Source organism: Ambystoma mexicanum, chromosome 2p, assembly GCF_040938575.1.
Source record: "Ambystoma mexicanum isolate Mex_15411 chromosome 2p, UKY_AmexF1_1, whole genome shotgun sequence".
Classification (NCBI taxonomy): Eukaryota; Metazoa; Chordata; class Amphibia; order Caudata; family Ambystomatidae; genus Ambystoma; species Ambystoma mexicanum.
The window spans coordinates 877,841,837-877,865,233 of NC_090923.1; the positions used below are offsets into that span (position 1 = coordinate 877,841,837).

General features: G+C 47.5%; 1 protein-coding gene across 2 annotated transcripts in view; it reads right to left on the bottom strand.

Annotated features, from left to right (window-relative positions):
• NPAS1 (neuronal PAS domain protein 1) overlaps positions 1–23,397 on the bottom strand; it is a 670,224-nt gene that overhangs the window by 39,466 nt on the left and 607,361 nt on the right. For both annotated transcript variants that reach the window (XM_069644570.1, XM_069644571.1), the window contains one exon: positions 22,339–22,486. In XM_069644570.1, coding sequence (XP_069500671.1) covers positions 22,339–22,486 — 148 coding nt within the window. The remainder of the gene's footprint in view (positions 1–22,338; positions 22,487–23,397) is intronic.

Here is a 23,397-nt window from a genome sequence, read left to right on the forward strand (position 1 = left end):
GCAAAGGGTTCTGTTGAAGACCCTCTGTCAAATGTTTAAATGTCTCTAAGGGACGGCCCCTAGACATCTTTCCTCAAACAATTCGTCTTACCACCCGGTTTGCTGCCTACGATCCTCAGGACAACACCTTCTGGTGGTCCCACCATCATGATCTGTGTCCTGGGCCGATAGACATTTCTCCTGCGCAGGTCCCGAGCCTGGAATTCCCTGACCCATGACCTTCGGAAAACTGAATCCCTCTTTGAATTCAGGAAAAAGTTGAAAACTTATCTTCTTGTCTAACTGTGCTTGATAAATCTGGCTTCCTGGTTGTTACTACTATATCATCGGCTTCCAGATGCAATTCCTTGCTTGGCTCCATATGGACGGGCGCAATATAAATATAAAAATCAAATCACATCAAATCAAAGCCAGCCCCTGCTTCCCTTCCTGTACTAGTGGGAGGGCTGAGAGCAAAAGGAGCATTCTTATCTTTCACACTTTGACTATTTGCGAACAGTTTCCCAAAGAGAAAGGGCTCAACAGAGTCATGGAGAATCCGGTCTTCACTGGGCGCAAAACAGTTCTTACTGACCTGAAGTACTTGCCCTACTGAGAGCCGCAGTAAAATCCTAAACAAGCATTGGCAAAGCCAACAGTTTTTGCTTTTGTGTATGCCTAGGATGAGTATTTCCTAGGCAGAGCCATAATAGTAAGACATATATGTGAGAGGTCCTGTGCAGCTAAAATACCCCTTTTGGTGCCAAGGCACCTATTGACAAGGGTCTACAATCCCATCTTAGCCCACTGTGCCTTACTAGAGGCTAACTATCCATTTTCAACAATCCATACTAGCGGGCCGTGACATGGCAACAATGTGAAAATGGGGGAAATACCTGGGCAGTTTATGGCAGTGTCTGGCTAGTGCCTAAGTAATGTCTATACGAGAGCCAAAATGCTTGTTTAAACAGGAAGCCAGAATGAGGAACAGCAGCAAGGATACATGTATTGCTTATTAATCAATTGGGTGAATGCACAACTCGTTGACACGTTTATATTACACTTTAAATTGGTTTACAAGTGCAATTAAGCCATTACCTTTCAGAAGTCTGCTTAGAAATAACATTGGCACATACTTAAAAGCACAAAGGTAAATCAAAGAGAACCGATAAATATCTGTTTTGGGTGGGAATGGCTATAGGGAGAAGCATTTTCATAGGCAATCAATGGGTGGGTAAGAGGCCAAACAACATCCAAACACTGTGTGTCCCTGCTCACATCCCATTTTTCTCTTATCTACCTTCCCACACCAATGGCTTTGACTTGTAGGTAGCACTTACATTATCACCTAACAGCCAAAAATAAAAAAAAACAAAAAGCCTTGTGACCACTGCAGATTCCCCAGTGAAATCATGATTTCTTTCTCTGGCCTGGTGCTGATAATCTGGACCGGGTGCTTTGCTGACATTAGTGGTAACAGGGTATTTATTTCAACCTTGTACCACTGTTTCCTCAACGAACCTATGGAGGGTCGGTCCATTTTGCGATTCTGTGCTGTGCAAGTCTTTTCATTCAGTCATCCATTCAGAAAAGGAACCCACAACAAGAAATGGGAAAGGGTCAGGTCGCGCATGCGTTCTGGCAGGCATGCCGATTAATCATGGCCACCTTATGAATTGACAAATTTTACCCTGCGCCATGTTTCAAGCTGTAAAATGAGCATTAAAAAAAGCCATGCCCTGGGAGAGGATTCGAGAAGCACAACTTGGTTAGAATGGGGTCTGCATTTCGGCGTCTGGCGGCTGGGCTCGGCGCAGCCGTTCCAGGGGGGGTATGTACTGCGCCGCGAAGAACAAACAAGGACAGCTTGAGAACGGCCAGTTCCCGCTCCTTCTAACAGCAGGTTTGGGGAGCTTTATTGTTTTTCGATCAATTACAATGAAACAATTCAAGTCAATTGAAGCATAAATGCCGGAGAGGGAACGCTGCAGAGCGGGGGCCCACCCTGAAAGAAATGCCAGGTCCAAGAGGAATATGATTCTAGATGTTCCATTCCCTCCCACCTCTCCTCAATCCCCCGCCTTCTGAACCCCCACCTGTGCCGTCACCACTACGGAGCGTATGCCTTTGCATGCATCTCACATGCTCCTTCCAGTTACTCCTGCTACTCGCCCTCTAATAATCAACATGCTCCCCCTTCTTAACCAATATACTCCCTCTGATCCACCTATACATTTCCGAGCCCCTATACATGTGCTCCCTAACCTGTGTCGTTTCTTTCCTCTACCCATATACCTCTCCACCAAAAAGAATCCCTCCTACCTAATTCTTATATATAATCCTCGCCTATCTTACTGCCATCTCCGCTTCCCTATACTCCCTCTCCTCTATGCGTATGCCCCCAACATGTTGCCTATTCACAGATCCAAAAACCTCGGCCTTACCAAAGTATGTACCATGCCCCCCTAAAACATACATTCCCACTTCTGTCGTCTGTACACACGCCCCTCCATTAACCGCTGGTCTCTCTCTCACACACTCTGTGTATTATCGAACCCTACCCAGGGAATTTGCCCCGACCAGAAAACCACACTATGGGCCTGATTCACAGAGCGTGTTCCTACGGGATTGCGCCATTATAAAACGCTTGTGAATCAGTCCCTTAAGCTCAGCGAAAGGTGCAAATACCGAACGGAAGCTGCCAACAGGACATCAGAATTCCCACTTTCCTATTCCCACTACCCCCTACTAACACTCCCACTTTTTTACACCCTCCTTTTCAGATCACCCGGGGACCACTCCGGTGGTGACGGTGTGTGGTACAAATACCTTCACCATTAACATTTACATTGTATCTCCAGCCTTTAGTCGTCGTCCACTAATCCTGATCCAATGGTCTAGCCTCTATACCCATCTGTACCCCTCTACGCCTTCCCCTCTGTACAAACCTGCTGCTTCTTGCTCTAAACCCTGCAGCCATTTACCCCTTTCCTTGTACTGCTCATAACCCTGTCCCCCAATCCTACCTCTGTCCCCTCTCCTCTTAATTCCCACTAACTCTGTCGCCTTTCCCTTACCACATACTCATATTCCCAGCCTCTGACTCTACTCCTTGTGCCCTACATCACCCCATTTACTCCCAATCGTGACCTCTATTTCCTTTGCTCTGTAATTCCACAGCGTATGGTTTATACCACTGTCTAGCTATCAGGATATCTTATTAAGTCTAGTCCCTGCCCCCACCACTAGATTATCTTCTCCCTGCTACACCAACTCAGTTTCCATAAGGTCTGCTCCGACCTTATGCGCATATCACCAACTAGTTGCACTTCTTAGCTTCGGTACCTCTACAGAAAGCAATACGCTTCACTCAACTCAACCCTACTCCATCCTCTCCAGAGCCCTCTCCCCTGTACCCCCTACCCATCCCAGCCCCTCTGCAACCATTGCACCCTTACATGTAACCTCGTGTGTCCCCTATGTGTGCGCTCTGTTGCTCCCCACCTAGCTCTGTGCTTTATAAACCCCATACTGTACATACAATAACCAACTGCTCTCTTGACCCCTCTACAACGAAACACCACATTACTCCACTGCATGTCCCAAGCCCCTTTACCCCTACCTGCATATGACATGTTAAACAGACTTCCATACCCCTACTCTCAAGATCCCTCAACACTATGTTGTGCCCCACACAATTCCTTTCTCACGATAGACCACCACCTTACTAATCCGCATTCCTTCCGCTATATACCATCGCTACTGCGCTTCCTCAGGCGTTTCCGCCTTCTCTACCAGTGCCCCACCCACTAACTCTACTCTATGTCCTCATTCCCATATTGGAGAAGAGTCTAGCCTATGTGTCTGCCCCTATACTGTGTTCACTTATACCTTTAACTAACTCTGCTCCATGGTCCCAGCTCAAAACACACGACCTCTATACTAGCCAATAGCTTTACTCGGTGAAGTCGACACTGTGCCCCTACCCTGTACTCCCCATCCAATGTAATCTTGCCCATGTCACCACCTTCCAGACCCTCTACTCATTTACTCTCTCTCTCATTCTCGTTGACAAATCTTCTGCCTAACTCACCTCGAACCCTTTCTCATGTCTCTGCCCCCCCGCACCCCATATGTGTCCTGACTCCACCGAGATCTGGGAGGGAAAGATTACTGACCATATCAGCTAAGGTTAGGAATACAGGCTTCAAGCAGGTGGGAAAAGTGGGATCCATCCTTTAATTTGCATGACTGATTTGTCTCAGACTGCCCCTCGGAGCCACTTAATCCGGAAACAATTCTTGCCAGAAATCTTGATATTAATAAGATATGAAACTCTCCTTCCTATGCACACAGAAAGTTTGCAGTTAGCAGAAAGAATAACCATTCAATGCCACAATCACTTTAAGGAAGCACCCACTTCAACGTGTGCAACTAATAGGAAAGAAACGCATGCATGTCTTTGTCCACGTCAGTACATGTGTATCTATTTCTCTCATTGCTCCCACAAAAAATCAAGGGAATCTGGGCACTTGGACTGTTTGGAGGTGACTTGCCGGAGAGCAGGTCATTTTACACCACCCCTGCTTTCACCTCATGGGCAGTGATCTTTAGCAATCACGTTGCCATGCTGCGGGCCGTGGGAGCGAAGAGGGAGCAGGGGAGGGTCGGTGAGTGAGTGGTGGTGGGAGGGAAGCCTCATTTCCCTTCCAATGAGGTAGGCTCCTGCAGCCATAAAAATATAAAATAAAATATAGAATAAAATATAAAAGAACAAAAAATAGGAAAGGGAAAAGGAAGAGCTGGATCATGCTTGTCTCCCCTTGTCTATGCAGAGGGAAAAGCAACTCACATGGAACGGCACCGGTGGGAGCTTTCACATTACACACAGTGCAACAAGGCCCTTGGAAAAGGGTGCTGTGGAAAAAAGCAAGGCGGTAAATTACTCTAACTGAGGGACAGTTGGCGGGGCAATGATTACTCCTCCTGCTGTAGCGGACCCAATCCCCTTTATAAATAGGATACAGGGCTTTAAGTGTGGAGGGGCTCAGCAGGGCAGCACCCTGGCAGTCTCCAAAAATGGGCCCTCCTGGTCCTCTACCTGGCTGCAATCTGTTGCACAAGCTATGGGAGGAAATGCGTTTCGGGGAACAAGAAGTCACATGATAGTGTAGCAGAGCGGGCCAAACCTCAAATGCTAAAGCTGTGGTTGCCCAAATGAGTATTTATGGATCCTGGTTTGAAAACACTTTGTTGTTGAGTGTTGATACAAATGAGATGCGCACCAAGCCCAGAGTGCATTACCTGCTTAAAGGCGTTGCCTGCTTGGATCACTATTATAGACATATTTGTCAAATATAAAAATCTGTGGTCATTGTTTTGTTCCCAAAATGGTCTTTGATTATGCAATGGAGTCATCAACCCACATTGGTGCTATTTGTCCCCCTCCCCTTCTTTAGGTGTTTGATTTGAAAAATTAGTTGAATTCTTTACAGATGGCTATTTGAATTCTTATGCATTTGGTTATATAGAGCGTTCACCAAAGTACTGAACATAATAAGATAAAACAATGCAAAAAAAATGAATGAACATTATAGACAAACAAAAATCTCAAGAAAAAGCACGTGAGAGAAAATGATCTAATGGAAAAGACCGAAAGGGAGACGAAGAGGATGCAGACCTAATCAAAAGTGGGATGGATTTCAATGTTTAGGGCAAAGAAGGGCAAACGATCAGAAACAAGATTGAGCACATGGGGGAAAGGACCAGAAAGAAGAAACTGCCACTTGGATGAGTACGAGTTGGTGCATAAGGAGAATTAGTACCCAGCGAGAGTCAAGCAGAATGCAACACGCATTCTGATTGGCTCTCCCCGGGTCCTTATCCGGCCGAGAATCCTTTGATTCTCGGCCGGGACTCCAGCTGCCTTGTCCTCGGCGGGGGGGACGTGATAGCCCCTCAGCCAATCAGGAGGCTCAGAGCGGGGCCATCTCCCTACGGCTGAGAAGCTGCCTCCGCCCCCCTCTGGGGACCCGGGTAAGCTTTTTTTTTGTTTTCCTTCCCTCCATACTCCCTTCCCCACCCCACTTACAATCTTGCTCCTGCGTATCTGGTCGGGGACGATGGCAGCCTCCAGCAGTGTGGAGACTCCGCGCCTCCTCGGGCCTATAACTATGGGCCCCGCGGCATTACCTGAGTCGGTAATGCCCCCGCCGCTCGGGTCATATTGCTTAAATAAGAAAGGACCGGTTTGATGTGGCAGCCCATTAACACATTTGAAGACAATGCAAAGAATGATGAACAGAAGGTGTAGGTCAAAAGATAGCCATCTAAGGGATGAGAGGGTGTTAGGAATAGAATTGCGGGGAGGAAGTCCAAACAGTAGCCGTACAGCAGAGTTGTAGACTGAGCGACGAGGAGCAAGCTGATCGTCAGGAACTCCTAGTACCCCTGCTACTTGAACGATCTTATTGTGATCAAGACCACCTCTCAATCACTCAGATCTAATGAAACAAAAATGTTAGTGATTCCTAGAAGCAAATCCAAAGGGGTGCAAAACGGAGCTTTTGCAACAGCAGTACCAGCGGCTTGGATTGGCCTGCCGCTGGATTTAAGGCTGGAATCTAAATTGGAGACTTTTAAGAAAAAGTTAAAGACTTGGTTGTTTGACTAACTTCGCTGTCTTCTACCTTTTCCTCTCTTGACTGACCTCCCCAGATGTTTCTTGTGTCTTCTATGTTTTGACCGCGCCATCATGCCTCCGAGTCCATTGCTGTGCATTATATGTTTAATAAAGTAAAGTAAAGCAGAGCAATAGTCTAGACAGCCTGAGCGAGAGAGAGATGTATTTACAATGTGCAGACTGGGTGCAAACAAGACCACCTGAGGCCATGCTCAGTGACCCCAAAGACACATTTCTACAGTCTCGCATTCTATTGTTTGGGGCAGGCGGTCTGTGCGTCAGCACCTGTACCACATGCAGGCCACGCCCAGCACCCTCTTGTGAGAGCTGCCCCATCCACGATTTTTCATACCACTTAAAGCACTTGTAGGAGGAGATGGAAGAATTGGACTGACAACAGAGAATCAGGGTTTCATGTGAGTTTACAGGTAGACTTATTCATTATTACGTTCATAAAGATGCAACTAAAAATTGTTATGGCGACCCAGACAGGCAGGAAAGGGGAGCTTTTTGGTTCACTTTGGCTAGGTCTGGCCGTTAAAATAGGTTGAGTTAAAAGTACACTCATTTTCATGAATATAATTCCAGAACATATGTATCCAGCTGAACCTCTGAATACAATAACATGTGTTTTTCTTTTTAAATTGCGAGAAAAAAATCAGCATTTCTGCTACTTTAATTCTTTCAGTCAGAACATCATTTTCAATTACATTTTTTTAGCTCTCTCTTCACCAGACCACTGGGCAGGTTGGGTTTTGCCCTCCCCCACGCCTGAAATTGTGGGGTATGTTGTCTTGACCTGGCTGACCTTTAGAACCTGGCAGGAAATGCCAGAGACGATAAAGGTGCCCACGGCTGCACTGTTATTAATGTAAAGCATTTAATTGTTAGCAACTGCATTCCCATGAATACACTTTTAGGCAATCCAAATCCTGGTGCGGTGTTAGCACTTGCATGTCATAGGAGTTATTTGAAGGATAGGGCCAAGAGCTCGTTTTCACAGCAGTCCTTAAGCGTCTGGATGGAGACTCGAAGGAAAGGATAAACTGCTTTTAACATTAAAGTTTCAAAGGAATAGAGCCTCATTACGAGGTTGGCGCTATTAGCGCCCTGACTACCTCCAATACCGGTACTGTGTCTGCCCTCGTTCAATGGGGACTTACCGGTCTATTCTGACCTTTGCGGGACTGGTAAGTCCCCATTGAAAAAGTCCTTCCCCATTCCCATTTCAGCCCCCAGAGGGCTCAATGGGAAGGTGCTAGTAACGGTACCGCAATTTGCAGTACCGTTATTAGCTGTGAAGTCCCTTAACGGGCCCCGTCCATAACGCCTGGTAACACCAGGCGTTAAGGAAGGGACCCGCTAAGGGACCTCGCAGTAGGGCGGTAAGGGATTACCGGCACCGGTGCCCTTACCGGTGCCGGTAATCCCTTACCGCCTACCGTGTAATGAGGCCCATAGTCTCATTAGAATGTGTAAAGAAGTTGGATGAGCCAACACAAGTAAGTTGGCCCCTCCCCAATAGCCTCCGAAGTTTACACCTATCCCAACATTTGAAGGGTAAGCCCCCCAGAAATGATAGTCTAGTTACACCCCTGCTCATCATTGACTACTGATGAATGCTGTTGGGGCCTCTGGTCTGTCTCTGGGAGTTCGGCTGGTCGAGGAAAAAAGGGCATTGCTATTGGCGACCGTTCAGGCCCACTCAAGCCACTTGCAATGACGCATATAAGCAAGACGGGACATGGCTGCCTCCCCAGATGTCAGTCTGTCACCGCATGTCAATTTCAGACTTGCAAAAGCGAAAGACCTGGTAACAGCCTTTGCAGTCTACATCTGCACATGCTCAAAGATGACATGCTGCTTTAATTCCCATACTTGCAATCTTAAAAACACATCTACCCTGGCCAGGGGTGTCATTTCACCAAAATGCCAGGGGCGGTGGAAGTGACATCACAACCCTTCACCTCTGCTGACATCACAGGAAGTTGTCATTTGACCCCACCCTGAAGTGACATCAGGGGAAACGATGGAACACGATCTTTCACCCCTTGACAAAACAGGAAGTGGCATCACAAAGCATTGAATCTAAGTACACTATGAAAAATATGTTTACGATATCACTATCAAATACACATCTCATACAAGACTGGATCACCATATGTATTGATAATATCAGTATATATAGGCCCGTATTACCAAATTACTGTGAATGCAACCAGTCGTCCAAGGATAAATGATAATGATGTGTTATTATATAGCACTTACGATTAAGCGCTTTATATAGAACAAATATACATATAATATCAATCAACCTGTGTTGGTAATCATTTATCGACCTCAGAAGCATGAAAGGCTGAGTTGATGTGTTTAAGAACAGACCAGACTAAATCAGTGACTCGCCCCTGAGGTGTGCCTGAAATAAACCTTTAATGAGTATAGCAATTATTGTATAGAATTCCAGAAAGACAAATTATTTGTTATTCCTATTTTTACAAGAAAGCCAGCCACTTCAAAAACAAAGAGACATTTTTTAGGGGTAGCAACGGAGACCACCGGGGCAGCAAGGGAGACTTCAGGGGTCGCAGCTGCGACCCCTGGTGACACCCAAATGACACCATGGACCCTGGCTACTCCTCCATGCCCGCATCATCTTCAAGACTATGGCGATCAATGAACCACCTGCAGTGAATAAGTGACCAACTCTGGAGGCTAGTGCAACCTTCAAAATTGCATCATATCCAGGCTGGACACCATGAAATGAATGAGGGTGAAACATAGGAGACAGCCCTACTATTGCGATGCCAACAATTTACATGCTCACGTTATGCTGGACTGATCTCTCTTGCACTTCAAGAACAAAAAGAAGACCCTGCTCTTCAAATAACCCCAAAACAATTGTAATGTAGAGCCGCACTGTCACTCTCACCCATGCCACAACACTCTACTCCGTACCACCCCTTTCCTTCTAGAACGTGCTCTTCAAAACCCCCCTTAACAGTCGCTTATCTGGAGCCTGCCCCGTCACTCTATCCACTCCACAGCAATCTACTGTTACCGCACCCCTCCCTCCCTTCTAGAACTTGCTCTTCAAATTTCCTCTCAACTGTTAGTGATGTAGAGCCCGCCCCGTCACTCACGTCACTCACCCCTACTCCACAACACTGTTGATGCTGCACCACTTTCATCCTCCTAGAACCAGCTCTTCATAGACCCCCTCAACAGTGGTAATGTAGAGCCTGCCCTGTCACTCTCCCCCACTTCACAACACTCTACTGATACAGTACCACTCATTTCCTCCTAGAACTTGCTTTTTAAAAAAAACCTCAACAGCCGCTGCTCAAGAGCCTGTCACTCTCCTTTACTCAACAACAGTCTACTGATACTGCACCCCTGCCTCTCTTTTAGAATCTTCTCATCAAGGACCCCCTCAACAGGTGTTGATCTAGAACCCGCCATATCACTCTCCCAATTCCACAACACTCTACTGATTCTGCATCACTTCGTTCCTCCTTGAACGTGCTCTTCAAAGACCTCATCAACAGTCATTGATCTAGAGCCCGCCCGGTCACTCTCCCAACTCCACAACACTCTACGGATGCTGCACCACTTTGTTCCTACTAGAACGTGCTCTTCAAAGACCCCACTTGAGACTGAAGAAAAGCGTGCCCGTCATTGCATACATTCCACAGCACAGCACTCTACTGTTACCTCAGTGCTCCATCCCTTATAGAACTTGCTCTTCAAATAGCCCCTCAACAGTTGGTGATGTAGAGCCCACCCCGTCATTCTCCCCAATGCCACAACACTGTACTGTAACTGCATCCCATCTTCCACCTAGAAATGGATCTTCAAAGACCCCTTACAGTCACTGATATAGAGCCTGCCCGTCACAGTCCCCCTATTCACAGCACTCTACTGATAACGCACCACTTCCTCCCTTTTAGAACCTGCTCTTCAAAGAACCCCTCAACAGTAGGTAACCTACAGCCCACTCCTGTGACTTTCTCCCACTCCACAGCATTCCAGTGTTACGTCACCCATCCCACCCTCGCTCCCTGCATCCCTCCTGGAAGCTGCTATTCAAAGAACCACTCACCGGTAACTGATTTAGAGCCGCCTCCATCCATCTCTCCCACTCTGCACCACTCTACTGTTACTTCACCCTTCCTTCCCTGCTTCTGCCTATTCTACCTCCCCTCGCTTACTGTACAGCACTCCTTTGCTCCCCAGCTGTAGTTGTTCTGCACTATAGATATCCCATATATACACACAAACACGTGAGACTTTACTCCACCACCCAAGTCCAAATGCTTACTCCACCCTCCCGCTCTCCCCATCCCCAGAAGCCTTTTATTATTAGGATATGTATTGAGTGTGGACCTAGCGTCAGGAAGCAACAGATCGCTTTACAATCATAGGGGGGAGGACATGTTGAGGGAAGCAGAGGGACAAGGGAGCAGGGATATAACAGGGAAGGCGGAGGGTGGGCATGGGATCTACAAGCAGTGGGGGGAGCAAATAGTGGGGTTCAGATCACCCAGTCTCAGTTAGGGTGGGGAGGGGGTGTGGACCTAGGTGTTAGGGAGAACCCATTCATGAAAGAGTCTTGAGTTCCTTCCAGAACTGTAGAAGTGTGGGGGCTAGTCTGATGTTGATGGGGGGAGGGGCGGCTCCATTAAGCTTGTACATTGTCTGGAAATTGGGTCAAGGAGTGCTGGATTAACATTGTAGCGTCCTTACCACCCCCGCACCCTACAAAGAGCGTTCTGCTGCCTTGCCAGGTCTACGCTCTATAAATAGCCCAGAGTAGATTGAAATAAATGAAGTAGGGTGGCAGAGGCACGGTGGTATGGAAACAGGCAGAGGAAGCACCAGGGGCCCTGAGGACGCTGGTGGAATGGATTACTCTACCCGTTGTTGGGGTAGGACGAGCGAGCGGTGAGGGCAGGAAGAAGAGAGCGGAGCGGGCCACTGGAGCGCGAAAGAGGGTCGGCTGGAAGAAGGCGTCTGGGGGGAAAAGGAACGGGGGAAAGGGTGAAGAGCGGAAGAAGCGCAGAATATTCGTCAGCGCCGAATATCCCCCGGGGCCAGCAATGCCCTTAACCCTGATCCGCCATGTCCGCATTGCAAGTGAAAAGTAAATAAGCCCAATTCCATGAAGGCTGCGAGAAAGTTAATTAGTCGCTGTAATTACAGCACTAATTAACTAAAATACTAATCACCCTGACAAATCATACATTGGTATCTGTAATTACTTACAGAATTTGCATAATAATGCCGCCTTGTGCTTCTGCAGAAGGAAAAAAAAGCCATTAATAACCATCTGTTGTAGTCATTCAGATATTCATTTATTTTTTATGTTTTTGTCTGAAAAATAAATTTAGAAAGTAAAGTGGAGTGTTGCGGTATGTTCAGCGTGCAGGTGGAAAAGGCGCGAGATAAGACGAGGATATCTGCAAAGGCGGCCTCGGGTCACGTGAGAGCCCGTGGAGTGCTGGCCACAGCCGCCTTCATGTTCTCCCTCTCTCTCTCTCTCCCTTGCTTTGCTTTCCTTTCTCTCTTTTTCTCTGTCCCTCTGTTCGCCATGATATGCACTTATTTGTTCTCTCTCTTTCTCCCAATATCTCTTGTTTAAATCGTTATTGCTTTCCCTCTCCCTCCCTTGCTCTGACCTTTTACTTCTGGCAATATCTCAGTGTTTCCATTTCTACCTCCCTCACACCCGTCCGATCTCTTTCATTTGCTCTCTCAATCTCTTTTTCTCTCATCCGCTACCTTTAATTCGCTCTGTTTTATTTCGATTCCCCCTTTCACGCTCTCTCTCTCTCTCTCTCTCTCATTATCCCTTTCTTCTCACACAATTTCTCGCTCTCACATTGTCTCTAACCCTTTTCCTTTTATATTTTTCTCTTCACATCTTCCATTGCCTCTCTCTCTCTATTGCTCTCTCTTGCCTCTGTCTCTTTTTCTAGCTCATTTTCATTCTATTTCCACATTACTTTTCTCTCTCTTTCTCTATCTCGTTCTATTTTGCTCATGACCTCTCCCCTCTCACTCTGTCTCTCTCCCATTTTCTGCATTTATCTCTCGCTGTCTCTCCCCTTCTCCCTATGTATACATGAGTATTAATGATTCCAATTATATCTGTCTCTCTGTCTTACTCTGTGCCTTTTTGTGCTCCCACTTTCTCTTACTCTCTCTCCTTTTATCTCTCTGTCTCTCGTTCTCTTTCTCTCATTCTCTTTCTATGTTCCTCATTACCTTTCCCTCACACTCTTTCTCTCTTCTATTCTCTGCCTCTCCCCCTCTCTATGTATACATGAGCATAAATAATTCTAATTACTTCTGTCTCTCTGTCTTACTCTGTGTCTTTCTCTGCTCCCACTTTCTCTATCTCTCCCTTTCTCACTCTCTCTCTCTTTCTCTTATTCTCTTTCTATTTTCCTCATGACCCCTCTCACGCTTTCTCTCTTCTATTCCCTACCTCTCCCCCTTTCTATGTATACACGCATATACATAATTCGAATGATTTCTGTCTTATTTTCTGACTCTGTGCCCTTCTCTTTCTCTCTCGCTCTGTGATTGACACACGACAACACGAGAACACGAGTTTGTCACTTACACACCCAGGACATGGACGTTCCATCTTTTTAATCAGAATGCTAGAGAGCGAGAGGGGACAACGCATACTCTCCCTCTGGGCACTCCTGACTTTGGTCTTCTCCTCCCTCTTCCTCCTTCTGTGCCGCTCCTCCCACCACACAAGAAGCTCCTTACCAATGGGGATCTCTTCTTATTGACTGCATAAAACAATTACAGCTGGAGGCCTGGAGGGGCACTTCCTGGGGGATTAGGCCTCTGTAATCGATGCGTCCTGCTAGTGGTATCTGGAATCAGACGGCAGGCCATTTAACACCGGAGAGACTTTGTGGATGCCGCATGAAGGTTCCTTCATCTCTGCCATGTTGGAGTGTGCACCATCGATCTGTCCCCATGATGGTCTTCATTTCGGTCGGCAAGCCTTTCTAAGGACCGGTCTGGTCCATTTGCAGATGCTACTGCTGCAGGACCCAGAGAAGCCACCTAAAGTCCCACACCCGTGTCTTTCTCCATATTCCTGGATTTAGTCCAGTACCATCCAAGTGGCCAGAGATTCTGGGACCCTTTTTAGTCGAATCCAAATATAAGCTTTGGTTCATGTTATACGCACAAAGACAAAATCCATGTCAGCCGATGTCCCCGACATCTCTGGGACAGATCCTTGCCTGGCACCCAAGGGTGACACCTTCCCCTTTTGCTGACTTGAAGCAGGAGTTTAGCTTGCTCTGCTCTTGCTTTCCAGTCCACTAATCGCCTCAGATTTCTGAACCAGTTTACCATACTCTCTCCTGGACACCCTTGTTCTGGGCAGCATTCCCAATCCAACAGATTCCCGTTCTCAGTTTATCGAGTCCCTGCTCTGTTAACTTGGTGGAGGGGTGCAACTACTTGGCAGTGGTTCTGCTCTCTGTTCCCCTTCCACTCGTTGTGTCCAAGTTTCTTTACTCCTCCATTCTATATGTGCAAAACCTGCACCTATTCTTGTGCTTGAATCCATCTATTTTTGCCATCATTTTCATTCCACGGATCTCCATGTTAATGTTGTTTTTCTACCCCTTCAGGAACTTTGCCTGGACTTGTTCTTTTTCCACCTCCATCGCTAGAATTTCGTTCCCTCCTCTGTCTGCTCTACTCCCACAGGGTTTTCATTCCAAAAGATGCTCATGCCCCCAGGGGTCTGCAACCTGCAGCTCTTCAGATTCTTTGGACTATGACTCCCACGATCTCTCACCATTGACTATGCTGGCTAGTGTCTGATTTATATATTTATTTGTTGGATATTTGTAAGCGCCTATACAACAAATAGTGTGTCAAGGTGCCACAAGACCAGAAAGGGGAGGGAGAGGGGAAAAGGAGAAAGATAACAATGAAGGTCCTACTAGGACTTGTGACATTCAGATTGTGCAAGTGCAGTAACAAGAACTGCGAAGAAGAGGGGGCATGAATGGTTGATCTGCGCAAACTGTGACGTGCTAGGGTAAGAAGAGAGAGTGCAAGTGAAAAGGGGGGGTGTAGGGAGGGTGGAAAAGGGTCACAGGGGCTAGGCGGGTGCTAAGGGGATGCCAGGAGGGCAAATGCCAGGGATTGCGTTGGTTGCAGGCGGTGTGAGAGTCCACATACTAAGGGTGAGGAGGGTGATGGACTGGGCAGGGTCGTCTGGTGCCCTGCAGAACTCAGAAGGAACCAGGCAGCCAGTCACTGAGGCAGGCAGGGGTCTTAGCAGGTGAGGGGGAGAGGAACAGAATAAGAGAAAAGGAGGGTTTTGAGGAGCTTCCAGAACTTAAGGAGATCCGGCTCAAGCCTGCGAGGGGCATGGAGACCATTCCAGAGGGAGACTCCTCCAGAGTAGAGAGAACTACCCCCCACTCTCTTCTTAGGGAAGCATCTGATCTGCAGAGAGTTGGAGCTAGAAGACCAAAGGGCTCTAGCAGGGAGCTATTTTGATAGAGAGAGTTGGATGTAGTGGGGTCCCATGCCCCAGAAAGCTTTGTGGATGATGCAGAGGGTCTTCAACGTGATCCTAGCAGCAACCGGCAGCCAGTGGAGAGGTTTCACGGCTGGAGACATGGGGCCTCATTACGACCCTGGCGGTCCCGTAATGAACGGTGCCGGTACGGGACCAGCACCATTCATTACGGGATGCCTGATTACGAGGTCCCCTAGCAGGACCCGGAACAGACGTCTGGTAAAACCAGACGTCCTTTCCGGGTCCCGCGAGGGGACCAAGGAGCTAATAACGGGCCTCTTATTAACGGGCCCGTTATTAGCTCCATCCCCATTGAGCCCTATGGGGGCACAAGTGGGAATGGGGAATGGTTTTGTGCATGAGGAATTACCGGGTCCTCCAAGGTTGGAATTACCTGGTAACCCCTCATTCACAGAGCCCGGTATTGGAGCCTGGTATGGAGGCCCATGCAGTCACTGGGCTTGTGGCCAAGGATAAGTCTTGCAGTCCTATTCTGGATTAGTTGAAAGGGGCGAAGGAAGGATAAAGGTACATTGAGGAAGAGGCTTTTGCAGCTGTTCAGCCTAGAGAGGACCAGCGCTCTGGAGTAATTGAGTTTCTGGGGGGAAGGTGATGAAAGGGAGAATGCCTCTGAGGAGGAGGAGGAGCAGCTGATAGTGGGCCTTCTTGGCAAGGTCTGCAATGTGAGGACAGAAGGTGAATGAGGAATCAAAGATGACACCAAGGTTGGTGGCTAGAGCCTAGGAGGAAAGGAGGGAGCTGGGGTCCCAATGAGAACGATCACTGTCTTACTGGTATTACGGCAGAGATCATTGGCAACATACCATGCCTGAATAGCAGTCAGTCTGGGATGAGAGAGGAGGAAGAGGAGGTAGTAGAGGGATGCTTGAAGGAGAGCTGAGTGTCATCTGCATAACACCGGATGTGAGGAGGGAAGATCAGATGGGCCAGAGGAGCAAGGTAGATGTTGAAGAGCCACTGTGAGAGGATAGAGCCTTGAGGCACGCTGCAGGTGAAGAGTGTGATTGGAGAGAGAAACCTGGGAATGCCGGCGGGCATGAGATCAGCCAGTCCAGTACCAGGCCTGTGGTGCCAAGGGTTTCACAAATCCGATTTGTCAGGGTGGCCTGATTGACCATGTCGAATGCAGAGGAAAGATCCAGAAGAATAAGAGCAGATGGAGCGTTGGAATCGATATTTGAGAGCAGGTCTACACAGGTTTTCAGCAGAGCAGTTTCCATGCCTCTGGAAGCTCTGAAGCCAGACTGGTGGTCTTGGAAACAACCAACAGATTCAGTGTGTTGGATTAGTTGGGAGATTTCCAGCTTCTCCAGGAGTTTGCCTTGAAGGAAGTAATGGAGATAGGGCGGTAGTTAGCTGGGCAGGAGGGGGTCGGCTGAGGGCTTTTTGAGGAGAGGATGCACAAGGAAGTGTTGAGGTGTAGCAGGAAGGAGCCAGTGGCAAAAGAGTGATTACAGAAATCGCCCAAGGTTGGCGCAAGGGAGGCAATGTTGTCCTTGATAGTTCTGGAGGAGCAGGGGAGCACCTGTTTGGAGGAGACTCTAATAGCAAGGACTTGTCTAGAGACCTCATCCGGTGATATCGGCGAGAAAGAAGAGAGTAGGAGGGAAGGAGAAGGGGGGAAAGGGAGGCCTGAGAGTTGGGGAGGGACGAGGAAGGGGAGTGAGGACAGGATGCCCTGAGATGTGGTTGAGTGGGAGGCCAGTGAAGTACAGAGGGTCAGGGATGGCAGGGGAGAAATGCAGACTGCAGTAGGATTGGCAAGTTCCTTGGAGATTTTAAACAGTTTGCCTGTGTTGTTAGAGGCCCCAGAGATGAGGACATGGAAATGGGCCCACTTCTTTGAGTGAATGCAGAGCCTGTATTGCCTTTGAAGCAGGCGGCAGGCTAGTCTGTCAGAGAATGTGCCTGATGCCCACCACTTCCGCTGAAAAACTCTGCTCTTGCGTTTCGGAGAGGCTAGATCGGAGTCAAACCAGGTGTTACACTTGGAGGCAGGCTTCATGTGGATCCTTATGACGGGCAAGAATGTCGACGATGTTGGTGATAGGGAGGTGAAGATTAGCAAGGGCAGAGTCAGTGTGGGAGTTTGTGGCAGGAGTGGGAGGGGGAATGAAAGTGGTGGCAAAAGCAGCAACTGACTCTCGCTTCATCAGCTGAATGACAGAGAAGGAGACCGGCAGTGCAGGCAGAGACTTAGCCGGGGACCTAGGAGATCCAGGTGAGAGGACAGGAGAGCATGGTCAGACCAGGAGAGAAGTATAGTGAGAGGGTTGGAGATGAGGATGTCTGCTGAGATGAAAGCATCCAATGTATGTCCGGCTGAGTGTGATGGACCGTAGGGGTGAATGGTGAGGCAACAAAAGTAACAGAGACTGCGGAAGAGTCCAGTGGCCGGATAAGGAGAGTTCAGGTGAATATTGAAGTCTCTGAGGAGGAAAAGCTTGGAGATGGAGGCAGGAAGAGAAGAGGTGAGGTCAGACCACTCTGAGAGGAAGAGGGAAACCGGACCAGGGGTCCTGTAGATGATGGCGAGAGTCAACGAGAGGTTTGGAGAGACACCAAGCCTGCAGGGATGAGGTAGTTAAATGAAGAGTAGGTCTGAGTGGGAATCATAGAAGCAGGGACCCATTCAGGGAAGATCAAGGCCACACCGCCTCCAGACCGGTTAGGCCGGGGCTTAGAGAGAATCTTGTAGCCCTCAGAGAGGAGTGTGTCAAAAGCAGTGACAGAGCCGACAGTGAACCATGTCTCAATGAGAGCAAAGGAGACAGATATCAGAGGAGTGTTTAACAGCATAGCTAGAGTTGAGGGTAGCTAGGTGAAGCTGGTTGCCACCTTTGCAGGTCTTCGTAGGAAAGGTAGAGGGATGTGGTACACCCATCGGTGCTGGAGAAGGGACAAGAGGGGTGGCTGACGGAGGAGTGGCAGGAGAAGAGAGGAAGTTGATGAGAGACAAAATATGCCTTTCAAGAAGGAGGAAATTGGGCTGAGAGCCCTGGGCCGTGACAGTGCCATTCTGATAGACATTAATGATGCACCGAGAGGATGAAAAACATGCCAAGAGTACTTCTCATCTGGTGCCACCATTAATGGGCGACAAAGAGAAAGGGGAGAGGGCAGAGAACATGTGGGTAGTCCATAGGTCCGGAGAGGGAACGACAAAGAGGATGTCTATGATAGTCTACCTGGAAGAAGCATTGATATAGGTGTCAGCGATGGGCAGGCCTGGATTGGAGACCAGGAGAACTTTTATGAACTTTTTCCTTCCAGGCTTCGAGAGAGAAGAAGGATAGGTAAATAGAGTAGCAGTTAGAGTAAATTGGATAGATGGAGAGCACCATGGAGGGAGAGAGCAGAGGGATGGAAAGTGAGAGACAGAGAGAGAGAGAGAGAGAGAGAGAGAAACTGCAATGGACGGAGAGACCGAACAATGCCCAAGGACTCACCAGGTGGCCCAGTAGCAAGACAGTTGCAGAATTTTCTGTGCCAAGTATACTGTTTTCATGTCCTCTGAGTGGGGTCACCCTGACATCTCCTCGGCCTATTCCCTTGCTTTCTTCCAATGGATCAGTCAGAGCAGTGCCACCTACAGGGAGGCTCACTCGATAAACTGGTTTTACGCCCCGTATGATACATAGGATTCCCGCAGAGGAGATCACCCCACAAATGTTGCTAGAGGTCTCAACGAGAGCTTCACACATCCTGCAATATCATTTCATGCGCTCCGCAGGCTCCAAACATCTGGAGAGCCAAAGGTTGCTGACACCTTACTTTCATCCTTGACTTCAATTCTCTGACCCCTTGCCCATGGTGCGCCTTTTCATCACGTGCGACACCTTTTTATAAAGCAGTATGTGCATTATTGCATCTGTTCAATTAATGCACCCCTATTGATGAATCTTTATGTACCACTGTTTCTTTTTTATGAACATCATTATTATTTTACAAAAAAATAGTTTCAACCCAATACAACTGGTGAGTTTCGGACCTGTTCCATGATGACTCTGATAGGGATTTGGCTATTTCCTGACATCAGAAGATTGGCCATCCAACTGACCCACTTGCTGGCTTGATAGCCCTATCTTCACTTGGGCATTGTGGGCTTTGAAAGAAAGTCAGAGCTCACCTTTCTGATCCACTTGTGTGCCTTGTGCCGGGATAGCAAGATTACCTTCGTCTCCCAGGTACGACACCATGTTGAATAAACATTTCAACTACGGAATTGTTGGCAGCCAATAGTACAGCACGTGGCGGGAGTAGGACATGTGACGGTACAATGTTAAAATGTGACGTTTTAACGGTGGCCTAAATTGGCACTCTTTTGCCGCTACATTGTTCATGCGATTTAAAGGTCCCTTTACAATCTCAAAATGCCATGTTGGCCCAAATGACTCCATCTTTTGCAGCTCGCTTGACCACCAAGTAACAACCGGACTGGATAATACCACTGCACTATTTCTAAGACCCTCCAATATTAAAACCTGCTCAATCCAGAAAGGGTATTGGTTGCATGTGCCAAAAGCAAGGTTTTGTTGTGGGGTGCTAAGGGCTGGCCATCCTCGAAGCACTCACTGCTCTCCAGACAGGCAAGACACAACATTCAAGCCCAAAGCGGAGCTGGAAATACAGATATGTCAAACAAAATAGAAGGACTCCCCAGAGGTGAAGTTATGGTGAGGAGAGCAGTCCTGGCTGCGTGATTACAAACCACACCTGCAGTTGATGTCACAACGAGATGAGCAGTCCTCGTTGCGTGATTACAAACCACACCCCACACAGGACGTCATGATGAAATGAGCCGTCCTGGTTGAGTGTCTACAAACCAGCCGCAGTTTACATCACGACGTGATGGGCAGTCATGGCTGAGTGTCTACAAACCATCTTCCCCTGGATGTCTTAGGACTTACTGATGCGACTCCAGCCAGGACGAAGTGACCATGTTTGCCCCTCACCTGTGGCTTCATCTGAGCACCTGTGACTCTTCTTTAGGGATACACTCTGAGCAGTGAACGCACTGGCATACTTGTTTTAGGACTATGAAAAAAGTATTTTCCATGTTTTTCCTTTAACACAAACCACAATTCCCATATTGCTTTGGGCCTGAATGAATTCACCATTTACTTTTTTCCTGCTGTAATCTGAACCCCTTGTATATTTTATAAAGATGACTAATGTAGTTTGAATTTCTGCGCTTTAAAGCCCATCTTCCCAGAGTCAACACAACAAAACTCACAAAACAACAAAAAACAACAAAACTCAACAAAACAACACACTCTAACCCTGGTACACCCAGTCCCTGGCCAACTTATGCGCTCACTGGAAGCATAAGGATTCCCTTCTGGAAACAAAGCCCTCGATGTTCCTGATCACATGCCACCTAGAAAGCTCTCACGCATGCTGAGCTCAGGGAGCTTCCGATCTGTACTATCAATACAAGGCATGCCACTATTGCCTGTCCCGCTCCTCCCAAGTAACCAAATCCCGCAGGCTCCCTTTCCAGGCCGCAGAGCACCTGGACACAATGCAGATGGCAGCGGTGCAAACCCTAGTCCCATAACATGACAACATGACATAACATATCAGAACTATTCTGAAGCATAGATTTCAACCCTTCCAAAACACACTGCTGAAAAACTTGTGTAGCAGGACAAGTCTTTTCTGCCCATGTGTCAACCCTCTGAGATTGGCGGGACACCCATGTTCATGTCACTGAAGAGCCCCTTAGCAGTAGGAACACCTTACAAACATGTTTGTTTTCAGGTTGACAGGTTGGAACGGCCTCTTTTTCAGCCGTGGCTATGGTAACCTCTACAGTTGCAACAGTGTATACAAAAAGTGTGTTCACTTCATAACACATAACACAACACATAGCCAAACATAAATGATCTGCTTAGGTATAAGCTGCCTTACACAAGCATGGCTCCTAGTGTTTGGGGTCCCGCTACCAGGGTCGGACTGTGACAAGAAATAGGCCTGTTCACCCAAAAAAAAGTGGCCCACCCCTCACCTCAAAAAAGTGGCCCACCCCTCGCCTCACGACCCTTGACCTCTGATGACATCACCAGAAGTGATGTCATTTGACCCCACCCCAAAGTGACATCCCGGGAAGCGATGAAATACGACCTTTCACCCCTTGACAAAACAGGAAGTGGCATCAAATAGCATTGTACCTAAGTACACTTAATTACTGTGAATCCCAGGAGACGTCCAAGGCCAAATGATAATATGTTATTGTATAGCACTGATGCTTAAGCTCTTTTTTATAGAACACATATGCATACAATATCACCCAACCTGTGTTGGTACTCATTTATCGACCTAAGGAGGATGAAAGGCCTTTTCTTTTAGAGAAAAAAAAGGTGCTTTTTTAAAATATATATATAATTTGTTTTTCCTCAAACCGGCCCAGGCATGGCCAGAAACCGGCCCCCACTCCCAAGGGATGATTTTGGCCGGGCCACGGGCCGAAAGGCCGAGGGGGCAATCCGACCCTGCCCGCTACCCACGATCAACGCTAATTAAGAATGTAATTTTCTAAGAGGATGGGACTGGCAGACTAACAAAAACGTGGTTGAGTGGATATCCCCTAGGAATATTTGTGAACCAATCCACAATAAGAATAGTCCTGTTTTTTGCCAATTCTCTTAGCACAATTTAATTGACAAGTGGGTTGACAAGTATAGCCCTCTATTTTCTAATTAATTAATTAATTAATTAATTAATCTTCTATAACACCCTTAATATCAGAGATCTCTAAGCATGGGAAAAGGGTTCAAATCTATGTTGCCCTGAGTTGTCTTGCTTTCAAACGCATTCCTCTGAGCTATCCTTCCGGCCCTTTTTTGTTACCAACGCCTTATTTAAAAGCTTCAACTCCAACTGCTAATGCGTATATAATTGGCTATATTCTGCCAAAGACATGTAAACGTATACATCAGAAGTGGGGCGCCGTTCTTTCTGAATGATCCCTATGAGTTGATGTCTTCTTGGGTTTAAAGCATGGACAGACCTTTTGGTGACCATTGCATTTGCCAGTCACAGCCTTTGTTCCCCTCCCCCCGATTTCTCCAACCAGCCGCCTCACCTCAGGATGTAGTTTACCCAGATCATGTTCCGCTCACTGGGATTCTTCATGTTCACCGAGATGGTGGCGCAAGACTGGATCCAGACAAAGCCCCCGCTCTTCTGAAGCCATCGGTAGTATTTGGTCACCACCTGGCCCTTGATCAGCACTGAAACGAGTCAAAACAACAGGAAATGGACATTGGAAAACTGACAAAGGACCGGAACAGTATTCTGTGCACGATGGTGGTAAAGGTTGTGCATGTGAGGGTATCAGGAGGCAATTCTACCTTGCAACATAAATGTGGCCAGTCCACTAAGAAGATCAATTCTCGTTTGCAATAAGTTAGACGCCGAGGCATTGCTAGGGAGGGCAATAGCACTGGGTCTTTTGGTTGTAGCCCCGGATAGAAGCTCAGGGGCTAAAACCAAAAGGCTAGATAGCCCCCAGTCCCGACATTTATGTAGCCCTAAATCTTTTCCAGACCTAGCAATACTCATAACTAGATGGAATCTACATTTGACATTTCTACTTTACTTTTGGTGAAAGCAATTATAGAGAGTTGTAACATACACAGACGGTCATGTCCACCTCAAATCTTCTGTTGAAAACTAGAACAAACATTATAGGAAATCACTGCTGCCCCATAGAGAAGTTCCAACTAAGGAACCCCTGATAAATCACAGCTGTGTGTCAAGGGTGAAACAATATATACCACAAAGAAAACATATAGACAAAATCAGCCTTTATACAAAGGTTAATACAATATAGAATACCCATAAACACATAGTTCATGACATGTGTGTGTGCAACTACTAGATACAAGATTACCAAAAAAAGTATCTATGGGGAAATACCGGGCCCTCCAAGGTCGGACTGGCCTGGTATTTCTCCATTCAGGGAACCCGGACCCGGTACCCGGAATGGGGGGAGCCATGCCGCAAAAAGCGGCATGGTTACCTCCAGGGTCGTAACAAGGCCCAATGTGTATGCTTCAACATAACTGTCTTCTATGAAAAGCTCACAAAGGGGCGTCTTCTGATCACCCCTATTCTAGTTTCAGCCACATCCCCATAATTA